At 38.4% G+C, this 15,876-nt stretch overlaps 4 protein-coding genes across 5 annotated transcripts; 1 reads left to right on the top strand and 3 right to left on the bottom strand.

Moving 5' to 3' along the window:
• Positions 1–751: 751 nt before the first annotated feature.
• On the bottom strand, positions 752–1,470 carry LOC114723573 (uncharacterized). The gene is made up of 2 exons (XM_028909772.1): positions 1,169–1,470; positions 752–1,056 (listed from the first exon to the last, which is right to left on the bottom strand). Exons 1-2 carry the CDS (start codon positions 1,264–1,266, stop codon positions 834–836), a joined length of 321 nt encoding a protein of 106 aa, XP_028765605.1. The 5' UTR covers positions 1,267–1,470; the 3' UTR covers positions 752–833.
• Positions 1,471–2,778: 1,308 nt separating this feature from the next.
• On the top strand, positions 2,779–6,133 carry LOC114723570 (alcohol dehydrogenase class-3). Its single transcript, XM_028909768.1, has 9 exons — positions 2,779–2,905; positions 3,026–3,162; positions 3,658–3,704; positions 3,790–4,115; positions 4,580–4,662; positions 4,747–4,822; positions 5,214–5,371; positions 5,466–5,627; positions 5,732–6,133. The coding sequence occupies exons 1-9, from the start codon at positions 2,872–2,874 to the stop codon at positions 5,846–5,848; spliced, it is 1,140 nt and encodes a 379-aa protein (XP_028765601.1). The 5' UTR covers positions 2,779–2,871; the 3' UTR covers positions 5,849–6,133.
• Positions 6,134–6,788: 655 nt separating this feature from the next.
• LOC114723571 (ammonium transporter 1 member 4-like) lies at positions 6,789–8,707 on the bottom strand. Its single transcript, XM_028909770.1, has one exon. The coding sequence runs from the start codon at positions 8,595–8,597 to the stop codon at positions 7,104–7,106; it is 1,494 nt and encodes a 497-aa protein (XP_028765603.1). The 5' UTR covers positions 8,598–8,707; the 3' UTR covers positions 6,789–7,103.
• Positions 8,708–11,557: 2,850 nt separating this feature from the next.
• On the bottom strand, positions 11,558–15,876 carry LOC114723560 (tetratricopeptide repeat protein 4 homolog). Of its 2 annotated transcripts, none has more exons than XM_028909758.1 (8): positions 15,650–15,876; positions 14,645–14,857; positions 14,346–14,537; positions 14,065–14,265; positions 13,901–13,978; positions 13,260–13,392; positions 12,066–12,152; positions 11,558–11,971 (listed from the first exon to the last, which is right to left on the bottom strand). In XM_028909758.1, the coding sequence occupies exons 1-8, from the start codon at positions 15,752–15,754 to the stop codon at positions 11,895–11,897; spliced, it is 1,086 nt and encodes a 361-aa protein (XP_028765591.1). In that variant the 5' UTR covers positions 15,755–15,876; the 3' UTR covers positions 11,558–11,894. The 2 variants fall into 2 exon arrangements, with proteins under 2 accessions (XP_028765591.1, XP_028765593.1); XM_028909760.1 differs by having other exon boundaries at positions 15,628–15,696.

Below are 15,876 nucleotides of genomic sequence, written 5' to 3'. Positions count from 1 at the left end.
GGTAATAAATGACAACTTGTAATTCTTACAATAACAGTCAGTAGCATGATGCCTCCAACTGATCGTTTTGCCGGCTCCTTTTTTTTTTGGGCCAACAGAGCGTTTTAGTGGCTCCTGTGATCTATTCTTTCATAAATCTAGTTTGTATGGTTCGTATATTCTGGGACGAGGTTTTAGACTGCTCGCTATAAAGACATGGAAGATAACTTAAACCAGGGCTTCAAACCAATTTGTAGCTTCCGAATGATATGCAAGGGCGCCGCAAACCTTGGCAATTTTCCAGTTGAGTAGCGGGGACCCGGGATGCCTAGTGGTGAATGGAAGTCTTCGGCGAGAGGTAGAGAGATGATCTAATGAAGATGACCACAGTCACCGTCCTGAATCATGTGAGGTCCTTTTTTCTAACCCAATCTACAACGTAAAAGATAGTCTCATTGAATAAACTTCTATCCTTTTAGATCGGCGGATGATGAGAGGTGAACCCATGATTTTATAATTTTTTTTTAAAAAAAGATTGATAAATGGCCCCATGATTTTAAATTTTTAATTCACATTCTTTACTAAAAAAAAAATCTAATGGGGCTGACCCGGTCAAAGGAGAATTAAAAGCTGCATCGTTAACACGGAAATAAGATTGATTTGAACAGGACATTTGCATTGACTGATTGATTTCTCCTTTGACTAAAACTACCCTCGCACCGGGGCGATTCTCGACCAAACGGAATCGAGGAAAAAACCGAGCCACCGCAAGTTACCAAAATTGTGAACGAACGAATATGAAAAAGAATAGATTGATGAATGAAAATCTACAACTGAGAAATTGATACAGTCCGCTAAGAAGAAGAAGAAGGTGACTCAAATTTATAGTATTTATCGACGGCTAGAGAGACATCCCAAGTGCAACTGAGACCTTTAGGGATGATAACAAGATCGCCGGCACCAAACTCCACAAAGTCCGACGACCCTTTCGGGTATGCTTTCACCTTCCCTTTCAACAGATAACATGTCTCCTCTGCATCAAACTTCAACTGGTACTTTCCTGGAGAGCAACCCCATCTTTTATTTTGTCCCCAGATAAACACACCCATCCCCACCACCAAAAAGAAACAAGTCATATTTCGATTCACAAGTCAGAACCCACACGGAGCAAGGGAGAAGAAGGACATACTTGGGCCAGCAGTTGATGTTCAGCTCAGCCAGGCGAGACTCTGGAGGGTTTCTCTCAATGATGATTCTGAGGTTTGAATTGGATTCTGCTGCGGCCATGAAGGGAGAGAATGATGGGGTAAAAAAGGCAGAGACAGAAAACGAGTATGAGGAAAGATCTTTGGGTTCATGCAGTGTGGGACTTCTGGAAAGGAAAAGGAAGGAATCTTTTGGCAGTGTTAGAAGAAGAGGATAAGAGACATTGAAAATATGTTAAAATAAATACTCCTTATTCACCTATCCACTTCATGTCCGCTCTGCATTTTTTCAACAAATTCATTTAATGACCCTTTGACCTCTTGTGGATATGAGACCCAACTGTCCCATGTCCAACCCCATCGTGGAAGCCAAATTTTAGTTCAGTTTAGTTTTTTTTTTCGTTTTCTTTTTCATCGTGTGTAGGTTACAAGGTTGCCCTCTCCGAGTACGCTGATTCCTCTTGAGATTAATTTCTTAGCATCGCACAAGACTCCAACTGCCACACATTATACGCAAATACTAGTATAGCATTTTTTACATATTGACTTGTTATTTGCTTTTGAAGAATTTTAATAAACGACATATTTATTCTCAATGGCACAAAATTTATATACGAGGGTTCTCAGCTTGACCTCGTCATTTCCTATAATTTCCTGAACTTTTGTTTGCATTTAAAAATATAAATGGCACCGAATACCGATGCCATTGCTGTTTTGTGAAAGCCATGTGACTATATGAGGGCTCTCACAGATTATGATATCTTGTCGGTGGCATTCGTTCAAAAAAGTCTCTTAATTTTATTTTTTTTCTTAACAACCAAAGATATTTTAATTAAAAGACTCGTACATCACATCTCACAACCTCACGACGGCAGTCCTACGGTTGCTGGAAACCAATGCCTCCATGATAAATTAAAGAAAAAAAAGTGGGAAAAGCGACTCGAGGGAGTTTGACTCTCTTTTTTGGTTATTTCGATCAAAGCAGATACATGCGTAATACACCTCTCATCCTATTTAAATGTTACTTCTAACCTATTTCACGTAAACAATAAAAAATCTTAAATTTTATTAATTCTCGTTTAAAATTTAACAATTTTTAAATTTTATTTTTATTTTATATACATAATACCTCATGCAAACAAGGGATAAGAGAAGTAATATTTTGACATCATCTGAGGCCAGATTAAAAAACCAAGACGAGAATTCTCGTGAAATATGTGAATATCATATTGAGATCACAAAATGCTGTATTTTCAATGCAATTCTTAGGAATTTTTTTGGTATTAAGTTTCTACTTAGAATGATCTCACTATCCTTATATCTAAAAAAAACTCATTTTTACCAAAAAATGAGTTTTTTTTTTGCATATAAAAAATTAATTTTAGAAAAGTTCCTACTGTGAAAATGAGCAACCCATTTAACCATTTTAATTTAACTGTTGAGTCCGTGGACCGCTTAGAGATCCGGCCCTAACTTCCTGTCCAACTCTAAGCCCGGAATACAAACCCGTTCGGGTCACGTCCAAGCTATTATCGCCATGAACTCGGGGCGGGCCCAGTACAGGCCATATATAATGGACTTCTTTTCGCGTCTATCTTTTATCTGATATTGAATTATTGATATTACCTAGCAAGCTCACTGTCCCTGTCTGATCTTGTGCCCATTCTGTGTGGTTCCGATCGCCTTCATGGCTACTCAAGGTCAAGTCATTACCTGCAAAGGTATTTTCTCATTCTTCCCTCATTCTATTCGGCTTGCAGATGCATTTTGTTTCCCCTGAACTAGGGGGTCCCTAACCGGGTTGCACTGTTTATGGTGTTGGGGTTAATCTCTTGCTAAAGCTGCGGTGGCCTGGGAACCCAAGAAGCCATTGACTATTGAAGATGTTCAGGTGGCCCCACCGCAGGCTGGCGAGGTTCGAATCAAGATTCTTTACACTGCTCTCTGTCACACTGATGCTTACACTTGGAGCGGCCAGGTATATGCATTTTGATTCCCACTTCCTGATTTTGATTTTCCGCGCCGTCCAATCAGTAAAATGGACGGCAATTTGGAAGGGTGTTTTCTAACAAATGAATACCCAATGCATGATCAATGCCGGATTTTGGGTAGAGGCCTGATATTAAAATTAGATATTCGAAATGAAATAATTTTTGGTCGGATTTAGCTTTAGCCTTGGGATATCCGGTGGCCTTACCGAAGGAGCGATGCCCGGTAGGTTTAGTTACCCAACTTTATTCATCACTTTTTTTTTTTTCTGTGTGGCTAGACTATTGCATATTCTTCTCTATACTTCGGTTTGGAATATCTGGCCATTCAATTCATGCAGATAGTCTGAGATACTTTAACATGTGATAAGTTTAGAACAACTTCTAGATATCTCCCTTCCATTTGTACTGCAAGAATATTATAACGCATGTTATTAGCATATGAAATTGTCTCTTGTATGAAATTTGTTTAAATTGATATACAGGATCCAGAAGGTCTCTTCCCGTGTATTCTTGGTCATGAAGCTGCCGGGTAAATGACAGATAAGTTTAAGCTACAACCTATAGACATATGCATCAGCAGACCTGACGGCGTTGGAATTTACATTTTGGCGCAGGATTGTGGAAAGTGTTGGAGAAGGTGTTACTGAAGTTCAACCTGGAGATCATGTCATACCCTGTTACCAGGCTGAATGTAAAGAATGCAAGTTTTGCAAATCTGGCAAAACAAACCTTTGTGGCAAAGTCCGTTCTGCCACTGGAGCTGGGGTCATGCTGAGCGACCGCAAGAGTCGTTTCTCTATTAATGGAAAGCCCATCTATCATTTTATGGGAACCTCAACTTTTAGTCAATACACTGTTGTTCATGATGTTAGTGTGGCCAAGATCGATCCAAAAGCCCCTCTAGAGAAGGTTTGTCTTCTTGGATGTGGTGTCCCAACTGGTAAGTATTTTAGCTTTGCTAGTAGAAAAAAATTTGAGGCTGACCAAATATCTAGAAATAGTTTATGGTTTGAAATAAGTCAGCAGTGTAGTTCAGGATGTTTCAGATATGTTCAAAGATGTGTGGAACAACATGATGGAAAGGTATAGTCCTCATGTGCCATAAAGTCTGTTGCTGATTTGCTCTTGATTAAGTATTAGACTATGCAGCGATAAAAGATAATTGTTATTGGATTTTAATGACGTGGGAGTCACGTTTTTTGTCATAACTACGATTGGTGTTATTGTGTTGAGCTCTCTTAATTGACGTTTCAAACAGGGAATGATGTTATGAGTGTCTTCTTGATTTGATTGCTAGAACCCTTAGTCCATTGCCAGTTTTTTGTTATTGTTTTGTCTAATTATTTATCTTAATGTTAACACATTTCAGAAAGTATGGGCAGAAACTAATTTAGATTTGTTTAGGTCTTGGAGCTGTCTGGAACACTGCAAAGGTTGAGCCAGGTTCAATTGTAGCTATTTTTGGCCTTGGCACTGTTGGGCTTGCTGTAAGCTTCTACAAAAGCAAAGCACATATTTGTATTTTTGCCTGGTTCTGAACTGCTGTTGTAATACATGGTTACACTTAACAGGTTGCAGAGGGTGCAAAAACTGCTGGTGCATCACGGATTATTGGCATAGACATTGACAGCAAAAAGTTTGATATAGGTACATCATGAGCTTGCTTGATTTTATGCGTCTGATTCTGTGCATTTGTCAACATAGAGACTCATCACCAGGAGTCTGATAACTGAAAATCAATTTTTTGACTGAGCCATTTGATAAAGGAAGAAGATAAATGCTATTTTCTTTTAAAGATATTTGCCCTCGCGAGCAGAATAATATCACTCTGTAATTCTATTCCATATATCTAGTGGTTTGTTGGTTTTCTTCTGTCACAGTACTTTTATTAATCTTGTCGTATGTGATATTTCCTGTTCATTTGTTCAATTGACTATGGAACTAGGTGATACTAAAGAAGAGGTACTTCATGTTATATGTGGCCTTTAAAAATTTAAAAAGTGTTTAAATGCGTCTTCTTCGCTACAATTCCTTGCAGCAAAGAACTTTGGCGTAACTGAATTTTTAAATCCAAAAGATCACGAGAAACCAATACAGCAGGTCATAGTTGATCACACAGATGGTGGAGTTGATTACAGTTTTGAGTGCATTGGAAATGTCGCAGTGATGAGGTCTGCTTTGGAATGCTGTCATAAGGTGAGGGCCGCTGCTGTCTCATGGTCAGCTTTACAGCTCAAATGTTATGATATGGTTCTTGCAAATATTGATGTGTGTTTACGTGTCAAATCAGGGCTGGGGGACATCAGTTATTGTGGGTGTTGCAGGATCAGGACAAGAAATATCAACTCGCCCTTTCCAGTTGGTGACTGGTCGTGTCTGGAAGGGAACTGCTTTCGGTGGCTTCAAAAGCCGGTCACAAGTTCCTATGCTTGTAGACAAGTACATGAAGAAGGTAATGGATCTCCATTCTTGTTCCTATGCATGGACACGTTAGCCATAGACCATAGTATTCATGACTCATGAGTGCTGTGTTGTCTGCTTCATTTGTTTTCACAGGAAATCAAGATCGATGAGTACATTACCCACAGTTTAACTCTTCCGGAGATCAACAAAGCTTTTGATCTCATGCATGAAGGTGGGTGCCTCCGATGTGTGCTTGCGGTGCATGTATGAGGTGATCTTGACGAGCCTTTCCAAGTTTCAAATGTTAAGCTGCCTTTTCTTTCTCGCGTGATGGTTGAAGGAAAATAAATAACCTTTTGTGTTGTGTCTTATATGTGGCCCAGAAAAGTATTGTGTCTTGTATCGGCATTGTCCTATGTTGCGTGATAAACTAGCGGGTATTGAGCTTCTACTGAATCATGCTATGTGTGAGGATCATTTTGAGTTGACTGGCATCCTGACCTGGTTCCTGTGATTTCGTTTCCTCCATAATTTTTACGTGCCCAAGTTTACTTAGCAGTGGAGGAGTTGGCGCTAAGCGATGAAGCATATATTTTTGAAGCGAATTCGTGTTAATGCATGTTTGGCACGTTTTCAATGCAATACAACAAAACGCTATTTTATTATGAACGTGAATGTGAAAAGCGGATTCACATGATGGGGTGAATGAAGCTGGCAGGGTCGACCCTTATTCTCATGTAAAATTAAGAAGGGGGACGGGGGGCCTACATCTCATTCTAGTTCCAACCAAGCATATGATCGTCTAAAGTGGACCATCAGGTCTTGGGCCTAAACAAATGGTAATCATGACACAAGCAACCTTCAAACCCGTGCATTTATTGAGCTGTTCGGGTAGAAATAAAAATATGTATGACTTTGAAAGTATTTTTACAGTGTATAAAGTAAATATGTAGGGAAGTTTATCTTGATTTAAGAATAAAGTATTTTTATAAAGTATTTTTTTTGGGTTATTCAAACATCCTCTGAATAATGCAATATCAAGCAACTTCATGACCGGACAAGTGGCAGCGGGGGTTCCTTATCATTGGAACTAGATTTAATAGTAAAAGACGATGAGCCCTGACCCCATCACATTTTGGAGGGAATCAACAGTGCGTCAGCCATGGGAATAAGGATTGCCATGGAAATGGAATCCAAAACGCAAAAGTCCGTCCAACCCCATATATTTGGATAGAAATCCTCGTTGGATTCCCAAGTGTCCGGGAAAAATTCACACCAGCCAGACATGGCATTAGCGGATTTGTTCTAGCCAAACATATGGTGGCGTAAAGAAGAACCGTCAGATCTTAGGCTCAAAACAGAATCATGACACCAAGAGCCATCATCAAGCTTGTACAATGTAACATCAAAGAAAGTCGCATGACCTAAAAAAGAGAAAGACGGAAAGTGGTAGCCTAGTATCTTATGGTCACAAACTATGCCAATTTTGAGAAACGAAGTAAAAGACGTTTTCCAAATAAAAAGATTAAACGGCGGAAGATCCCATCCTCATGGCCCCAAATGCGCTTTTTTGAGCAAGCTCCATCTCCTCGTTATTATACACATAAGCCAATCCACCATGGCTAGTAACATCCAATCCAGCCATTTCCTCATCGGGTGAGATCCTCAAAAGCTTCAATTTATGAAGCAAGAAGAAGAGCGTTCCCATAGTAACACTAACCCAAGCCAGGATCACCAAAATCTGAACAACGTGTGCTCCCAATAGCTTCCCTCCTCCTCCCATCAACAAACCATATGGCCTACCAGGAACCCCTGGATATACCTCGTTCACATACTCTTTTCTTGCAAATAGTGCTGTGAAGATTATGCCCCATGCCCCACAACCTCCATGAAGCTGTGCAGCCTCCAATGGATCATCGTACTTCAACTTTTCTGCTACAACGTTGAAGCCAATGAGCACCCAAGCCGCCACAAACCCGCACAAGATTGCTGCCCATGGGTCAACCACGGAGCAACCTGAGGTTATGGCTGCGAATCCTCCCAGGAGTCCATTGCACACGTCTGTCACATTCCAGTGTCCACTCAGAAGGCGTTTGCCGAACAGGGTGGTCAGCGCCGCCGCGCAACCGGCCAGTGTTGTGGTCACGGCTGTTCTACCGATCGCACTCCATTGCCCGTAGTATGAACCTGAAGCGTTATAGGTCTTCGTGATTGTGAGGAAGGATCCTGGGTTGAATCCGTACCATCCAAACCATAACAAGAATGTGCCAAGGACAACCAAGGTTCCGCTGTGCCCTCGCATGGCCACAGGTTTTCCTTCGTGATCGAATCTGCCTATACGTGGGCCTTCGATAAAGGCACCCCAGAAGCCGGCGACGGCGCCCACCAAGTGGACGACGCCGGAGCCTGCGAAATCGATGACCCCGGATCCAAATAAGAGATTGTGAGAGCGAGAAGGGCTGCCCCAACCATCCGCAGACCAGAACCAGTGAGAGACTATGGGATAGACCAATCCTGTTAAGAATGATGAATAAATCAAATAGGCGACGAACTGGGTTCTCTCCGCAATGGAACCGCTGGTGATTCCAGCGGCGGCGATGGCAAACGCCCATTGGTAGAGAAAATACCCGTAATCAAAAGATGGCGAAGGGAACTTTTCGAGGCCGAAAAAGTGTTGCCCAATGAACCCATTTGATGGTGAACCATAAGACAAGGCGAATCCGAAAAGGTAATAGAAAATGCCACCAGTCGAAGCGTCAAGCACATTCGTGAGCATAATATTCATGGTGTTCTTGGCTCGCACAGAGCCAGCACAGAGCATAGCGAAGCCAAGCTGCATCGCAAATACAAGGTAGGCGGAAAAGAGAAGGTAGGTGTTATCGACGGCATAGGCGGTAGCAACAAACTCGTTGGAAATATCTTCGAAACGTTTACAAATGTAATCGGCGGCGGCAGAAGAATTGGCTGTTTCAGCAAGAAGAGAGTGGAGATCAGCGGCGGAACATGTGAGAGCAGTCATGGCTGAGAGAGTATGGAAAAAGCTTGTGGGTGCGTGTAGAAGAAAGGGCCGAGAATGTTCGTGGGGAAGACGACTATTTTAGTATTTTTGTTGTTAGTGAAGAGAGCGAGTCCTAAGCAAAGATTCTAGAGAGAGAGAGAGAGAGAATATTTCTTTGAAATGATTCACCGAAGAAGAAGAAGAGGAAGAAGCAGCAAGAGTATAAATGAATTTCAATGGCTAACAAGGACGCGGTATGGAATCTTTGAGATCGATGGGATCTATTAATAGGAGCGAGATTGGGGGGGACTGTATCATAACTGCCATGAAACCTGGTCCACGTCAATATCAGAAAATGGGGAAGGATCGCCCTTTGAAATCCAAACCCATAAATACTTTCCTTATTTATTTTGATTTACTCCTCCGATCCTAATTATAAGACCCAATTGACTTATTTGAGGAGATTAAGGAAGTAAGTTAAGTTGGTTATTTGTAATAAATAAGTGTTGTCATTCCTAAAATATCCTTGCTAATTAAGTATATTGGCTAAAACTATCATTATTAGAAGGATTATCTTGGAAAAAAATACATAAATATAAGAGACAAAATGGATTGGGTCTTATAATTAGGACCAAATAAAAAGTCAAATTGGGTCTTATAATAAGGACCGGAGGAGTAACATTAATTACACAGCGTCATTTTGTATTTGGCAGGTAGAGATTGAGCTGTCAACATGTTAAATTTGAATCATTTTATGCACGGTTAAAGTTCGATAGTTAATATAAGTGTTTGTTTAGTTTTTAATTTGATTCTAAATATAAGATTTTAATTTATTTTATCTATTATATTTGTCTATTTTTTCAAGATAATTCTTATAGTAGTTGTACATGCTAAATATTTCATCAAATGATATTTGATTAGTAAAGATGTTTTAGGAAAAACAATACCTATTTATTATAAATAACTGACTTAACTAATTATTTCAATTTACTTAAATTAATCAACTAGCTCTTATACTAAGAATAAAAAATTGTATTATTATATACTCTGCTTTATATAAGGTGTTTTAGATATTTGTTTGCATAAATTAGGAAAAGTTGTTAGATTGTTTTGTTTATTCAAAAACATCCCAACATTTGAATTATACTCGTATTATCTAAACGAATATCTCGAAATGCCTTCCTCAAATTACTCCCCAAAAAAAAAAAAAATTCTTAGGGGTGAAAATTAAACAATATTTAATATTTTGGCTAATAAGGAGGCAGATCAAATAAGTTGATTTTTTTTTCAATATTTAGCACTTTTATTCCATTACATGAAATATAATAATTAACATATTTCCTGGGGAAAAAAGAAGTATAATTTAATCTCTCTACAATTGCATGGACATTTCATGGTTGAAACAGAAGAGTGTTTGGTTTAGTTTATTTTAAGTTATTTTTTATTGTACTATCTCCGATTCTAATTATAAGATTTCATTTTTAGTTTACAAATGAGATCTTATAATTAAGACCGGAAATAGTATGAAGTAAATATGTCAAAAAAAAGTTTTTGTTTAGTAAAATAGAAATGTGTTCTTTTAGGAGGAGCCAAACAAGCAAAGTGGATTTTCATTTTCCTTTTTAATATTTAGCAGTTTTTAATTCCATAATTAACGAAGTTTTGGGAAAATAAGAAGAATCCCATCTCTCTTCAGCAATTGCAAGGACAACTCAAGATCAATGAACATGTCTAGGGGAATGAATCTAGAATCTAGGGTTCAATATGAGGTCCAAAACCCAGGCCAAGGTGGTTCATTCGTTCATTTGTTTATATTTTGTGAAGACTTGTCTCGTAGTGAGAGAAACGCATGGACATTGCAAGATTCAAAGCAGAAAATCCATCACCATTCCGTGGTCCTCGTGGTTGCTTCCACCCATACGGAAGTGGCCAACTCATGGGATTCACTACTCGATTTCTAGGCCTCACGCCCCCCCATTTGTCCCCCACCCCAAACCATTATTCATTTGTTCTCCCCCTCACTCTGTCCCTTTACTGTACGCATTATCTCCGTTTTCTCTCATTTTTTATTAGCTAAAATATATATTTAGCCTTCTGACTTTAAAAAGTATATATTTAGTTTTTTTTATGACATATATTTAGTCCTTTAACCGTAAATTCATTAGGCTTTACTGATGATTTTTTATAACAATCATGAATATTTTGAAAATTAAACTTAATATGTTAGCATTTAAAAATATTTTATCAACACTTAAAATCTTAATGTCATTATTTTTTTAAAAAAATTTAAGATTAAAAGACTAAAAATATACTTTTTTAAATTAATAGACGAAATTAAAACCTTATTCAAAGTTAAAGAACAAAATATATGCTTTAACCTTCTTTATTTTAATCAAATCACAAAATATAGTAACGTCCAATCCAACTCCCAGCCTCATTCCGTTTAAGTTTTATTCAAATTGATCTCAGTATAGACATGTCTGCGATCCAGCTCTGGTCCAAGTTATCAACAATACCACAAATATCGTAGAAGAAGTTAGTCAAAATCCGAGTCTTTCTAATGTGCTTAGCAGAACAAGATCATCCCTAACAAGAAAATACGTGTTTCGCCCCAAAAATAAAAAAGCACTACACATGCAAAAGTAATGTTGCCTTTTTTTTTTATATAGTATTTGAGAACAAAGACGATCAACGTAAGCCGCGGTTACATTATTATTATTATTATTATTTTTTAAAGAAAACACAGCGTCCAGCCGTCGAGCACAAACTCATTTCCAGTTAAAAAGTTTTTTTTTGGGGGGGGGGGGGGGGGAAGCACGCGGGCAGAGCTCAACTTCATACCCTTTTTTTAACAAGTGGCACCCCCTTGGGCCTCCGGGGGAGGGACGCCGACCTAGTGCGATATTAAAACTGACTCAAGTGGAGGTTGTTCCCCCTTTTTTTTTTTTTCTTAATTGGGGGATTGGGGGTGTCCGTAGCTATTAGCTAGTAAATCGACTGATAAATTGTCATAGAAAGAGTAAAGAATATGATACACTGAAACTGGTGGTCTGTCCCAGATTTTATGTTACTAAGATGGCCTAAAATCCTCACTCACAAAACAGGCGCAAATTTCAGTCCTTTTTTCCAAAGCACTGTGTAATATTAGCTGGTGACTTCATGAGCAACTACCTTGTGTGCCTTCAAAGGTGGGATGCAACCAATTGTGTCAGATGTGAGAGGACAATAACAACATCGACAAATATGGGAGCTTAGTTAGACTCAACTAGAGTCTCTAGAGACATTCGCTTTCTCCAATAAACGCTTGTTGCCGTCTCTTCATACGCTTGGGGGAGCCCATTTTCCAGCTTTGAACTTGCCATAAAAGCTGGATCGCTTTGAAACAACATAGAATACTGCAAATGCACGGTGTAATTAGACGAAATTCTAAACAGAATAATTGGGAGACGGACCAAAAAGAAAAAGCCTTTTAAGTGAATTATATGACACCTGGGATGCCAGGGATAATAAAATTGGGGTCCTTCAGAACATCATGGAGCGTCGTCATTTCATTTACTTTGACCCATTTAGGAGCGCCTGATCAAAATCAGAGATCACATAAACTTTAGTTTCTTGTCACAGAGAAAACAAGGCCATTCATTAGGCAACTTCTTGAAAGAGCAGTGCTATACCACTCTGATCCTTTTTAATTATCACTTATAGGAAGGGATTTTGGGCCTTTTTAATTTGTCACTTGTACCTTTTTAATGCTTCGTTTCCAATTATATCCCTATTAATTAAGGGAGACAAATGTAAAGATGAAGAGAGAGGGAATAAGTGGAAAAATATATACTAGCTATTTAATATGGGTAAAAGTAAAAGATTTTATTTGTTTAATGATCTCCTTGGCATGTGAGAAACTACTACAAGTGACAATTAAAAAGGACCAAAGTGGCATGTCAAAAGTGATTCTAATTTCAGTTTCAGGAATTGCATCCAAAGTAATTACCCATCATTGCTTTCCAATCACAATTATAATTACAAGAATTATTTTTTTGATCCCATTTCTAGCAAGGAGGAACCAATATGGTTGATCTAACAGGAACTGAGTCCACGCAAACAAGTCCTTAAATACATATAGCCACAAGAACTGAATAAAATTTGTAATCAAAATTAACTCAATCTAACTCAGCATCTCTAAGCAACTTATACCCATCATTGCTTTCCAATCACAATTATAATTACAAGAATTATTTTTTTGATCCCATTTCTAGCAAGAAGGAACCAATATGGTTGATCTAACAGGAACTGAGTCCACACAAACAAGTCCTTAAATACATATAGCCACAAGAACTGAATAAAATTTGTAATCAAAATTAACTCAACATCTCTAAGCAACTTATGACTTCTCATCATCGCGTAAGAGCAGAATTTAGGCCAAATAAGGAGTTCTTTGAGGACATTAAGGTTAATATGAAGCATAAGGACGAAGACAAGGAAAATCATTTGATTGTAGGTTAAAAAAAACTGGTTCAACATAAATCTAGAGCAATATATGCTTTCCCTCTCTTTTCACATCCTTAGAAACCAAGCAATACAACCCTAGGGCAGCATAAACCACTACTGCAGGGCAGGGCAATGGGATACACAGCAAAACCATGACATCAGTTTCGAAAGAGGGCAGCAACTCCAAAAGCAACATACCTGTGTTGACATGGTTAGTACCATGAGCTGCATCTTTCTCTTCATCGCCGAAACTTTCATGCTGAGATGCTGCAGTTCCCTCTAATAAACAATGAAGAAGTTTTGCCTTTGAGAGACAAACTCCAGAACCAGCCTGATGTTACCAGGTCCAAAAGATGGGGAAAAAGGTGAATAACTTTTGATTAAAAATGTCACACATATGTTCTTCCTCGAAAAAAGGGTCAAACACGGTGAACGTTGCCTTTGGCATTAAGTGAATTTAGTTTGCAGCCAAGGTGAGTAGCAGTTTACAGTCATAAGTATTAACTACATATTGCTCACAAAACTGCAATTATCCTTGCTAGATTAAGTACCAACTTACCTATCTCAGCAATCAAAACAGCTGGTATATTTGAGTACTAACATATGCACACTAAAGTAACATTTAATTTGAAGCCATATATCCTTAGTTTTAATGAACCAAATTTTAAACTTTTACAATTGAGAAGGCATTCCTGATATGGTCTTTCTACATGTGGAGTTCAACATACCAAAGAACGCTACATACTCATGAGTCATGAATCAATAAGTCTTTCAAACAAAGGTACAAGTCCAGAAAGAAATCAAACTCATCATGTAGAAAGTTTAAAATGAGAGCCTACCTCATAGTATAATTCAATGAATTCACGTTTGTAATTGTTTTGATCATCCCATGGCAAAGGCTGATCTTCTGCAAACATGTTTGATGGTTAAGGGTGCAACAAGCTTACATACATAAAACTCATTAAGATATAAATCATACAAAGCAATTTAAAGAAAAGGATATCATATCAAGATGAGCTGAAAACATGTCAGTCTCACAGAAATCTTCAATGAAGTCACTAGACATAACCTCTGCATACAGGAGAAGAACAGGCCAATGAAGAATATTATTTTTGTCTAATACCGGTTTTTTAAGTCCGGTAAGCTCTTGAAACATTGCCTTCCCAATCTTCAAGCTTCTACTTTCTATTGCCGACACAAGTTCCTGCAAAGTTTTGTAAACAAAAAATATAAAACTTCAATAAATAAACCAAAGGTCAAGCACTGCAGACAAGATTATATAACCTTTGCCCCTGCAACAGCTTTGGAGACTTCAGCTTCACGCTTGTCCTCTTCTGCTTTCTTTAGATCAACCTGTTCGCCAAGCTTCTTCAATTCTTCATTATTTGGGTCCAACTGAAGGCCGTTTCGACAGTGAGATTGAGCTTCAGCCAACAAATTTAATGAAAGAGATGCTTTGGCAGCTCTATAAATTGCCTGTAAACGGTTGGTATTGCTTTAAGACTTTGGTTCAGAAGTACAGGGACCCAATATAACCTTACAAAGCTTTTCAGAAGGCAGTGTTGCAAATAAAAGCACAATACCTTTATATTTGAGGGGCACGACTTAATTGCCTCCTCCGCATCCGTTAGAGCACGTCTATAATTTCCTAGCAGCAAATTTACATGTGCTCTATTTGCCAAAAGAACTGAGTTCTCTGAGTCGCTCAAGACTTGCTGATTTATTGCCCTTGTGTAACAATCAATAGCATCAGAATAATGTTTTTTACCCATTTTGACATATTGATTGCCCTTTTCCTGAAAAGTGAATAGAAGGGTAACATTGTGAAAACTAGAAAGCTAGAGTGAAGATTGAAAACAGAAAAGGCAAAACAACGCTGTCAGCATTCCGAAGGTTACTCAGAACAACTTGAAGCAAGATTGTACCATTTTCTTTATGAACAAGGCAACAGGCTAAGCAAGACCATCCCATCTAGTCTAATGTCTATCTGGAACTTTACAAAACCTCAAATTATTGTCATCTTTATTGACATTGCATGAAAACTAATCTCCAAAGAAACAATAAATTTTTCATCTATTGACAACATGTCGTCTGTGATAAAATCATGCTCCCTTCTAAAGTTTAAACCAATCTCATCAGGAAACCAAAAAAAAAAAATGACAATAAAATATAAGAATATTATGCATCCAAGGTCACGACATCGTTTCCTGTGCATAAATAAATCCATAATTCAATATCTCGAAATTTAATTGGACAGTTGATGCAAGGAAAATCTTCAACAAGCACAACTCTAATGAAATTAAAGAAGATTTGACAGTTTGACACACCCAGTCCTAACATACATGGAAACTGCAAAACAAGATTCAAACTTTTATGCGTCTCAACAAAGTAAGCAGCCTTACACAGCTAACTCGAGTATCTATGGCGCCACTCGTCATCAATCATCAAATGAAGAAAAAATTATAATCTTCTCGAATTAATCTCTAAAGGAATGTAAGGGGCCACTGGCAATAATGGAGAACCAACCAAAAAAAAAAATCTATAGACACAGGATGAGAGACAATACAGTTGAAGTGCGAAAGAGAAACCTTGAGTTCGATAGCAGCGGACTCTTTCAGAGCAGCAATAGCATCAAGGTCTGCTTTCTCTCTTTCGGTCAAGGGCTCAGAACCCTTTTCCATCCATAGCGCCATCCTTGCTTTGCAGGGTTCGCCAAGTTACACTGTCCCTCACTGCGACTGGGAGCTTGAGAAACTACTAGAAACTCAGCTTCGAAACGAGACTTCGTTGGCACTTCAGAAAGGCGCTCGCAGAA

Source organism: Neltuma alba, unplaced genomic scaffold, assembly GCF_004799145.2.
Source record: "Neltuma alba isolate B1F8T4 unplaced genomic scaffold, ASM479914v2 tig00012145_pilon, whole genome shotgun sequence".
In the NCBI taxonomy this organism is placed as follows: Eukaryota; Viridiplantae; Streptophyta; class Magnoliopsida; order Fabales; family Fabaceae; genus Neltuma; species Neltuma alba.
The sequence above is the reverse complement of the archived record's forward strand: the minus strand, read 5'-3'. Positions and strand labels throughout refer to the sequence as shown.

Coding starts and splice junctions, on each gene's coding strand:
- LOC114723573 (XM_028909772.1), bottom strand. CDS start 1,266: ATGGCCGCAGCAGAATCCAATTCAAACCTCAGAATCATCATTGAGAGA. Junction 1,057..1,168: donor AACATCAACTGCTGGCCCAA/GTATGTCCTTCT, acceptor ACAAAATAAAAG/ATGGGGTTGCTCTCCAGGAA.
- LOC114723570 (XM_028909768.1), top strand. CDS start 2,872: ATGGCTACTCAAGGTCAAGTCATTACCTGCAAAG. Junction 2,906..3,025: donor TCAAGTCATTACCTGCAAAG/GTATTTTCTCAT, acceptor CTCTTGCTAAAG/CTGCGGTGGCCTGGGAACCC. Junction 5,628..5,731: donor TAGACAAGTACATGAAGAAG/GTAATGGATCTC, acceptor TTGTTTTCACAG/GAAATCAAGATCGATGAGTA.
- LOC114723560 (XM_028909758.1), bottom strand. CDS start 15,754: ATGGCGCTATGGATGGAAAAGGGTTCTGAGCCCTTGACCGAAAGAGAG. Junction 13,979..14,064: donor TTTCAGCTCATCTTGATATG/ATATCCTTTTCT, acceptor TAACCATCAAAC/ATGTTTGCAGAAGATCAGCC. Junction 11,972..12,065: donor TATTATCCCTGGCATCCCAG/GTGTCATATAAT, acceptor GTGCATTTGCAG/TATTCTATGTTGTTTCAAAG.
- LOC114723571 (XM_028909770.1), bottom strand. CDS start 8,597: ATGACTGCTCTCACATGTTCCGCCGCTGATCTCCACTCTCTTCTTGCT.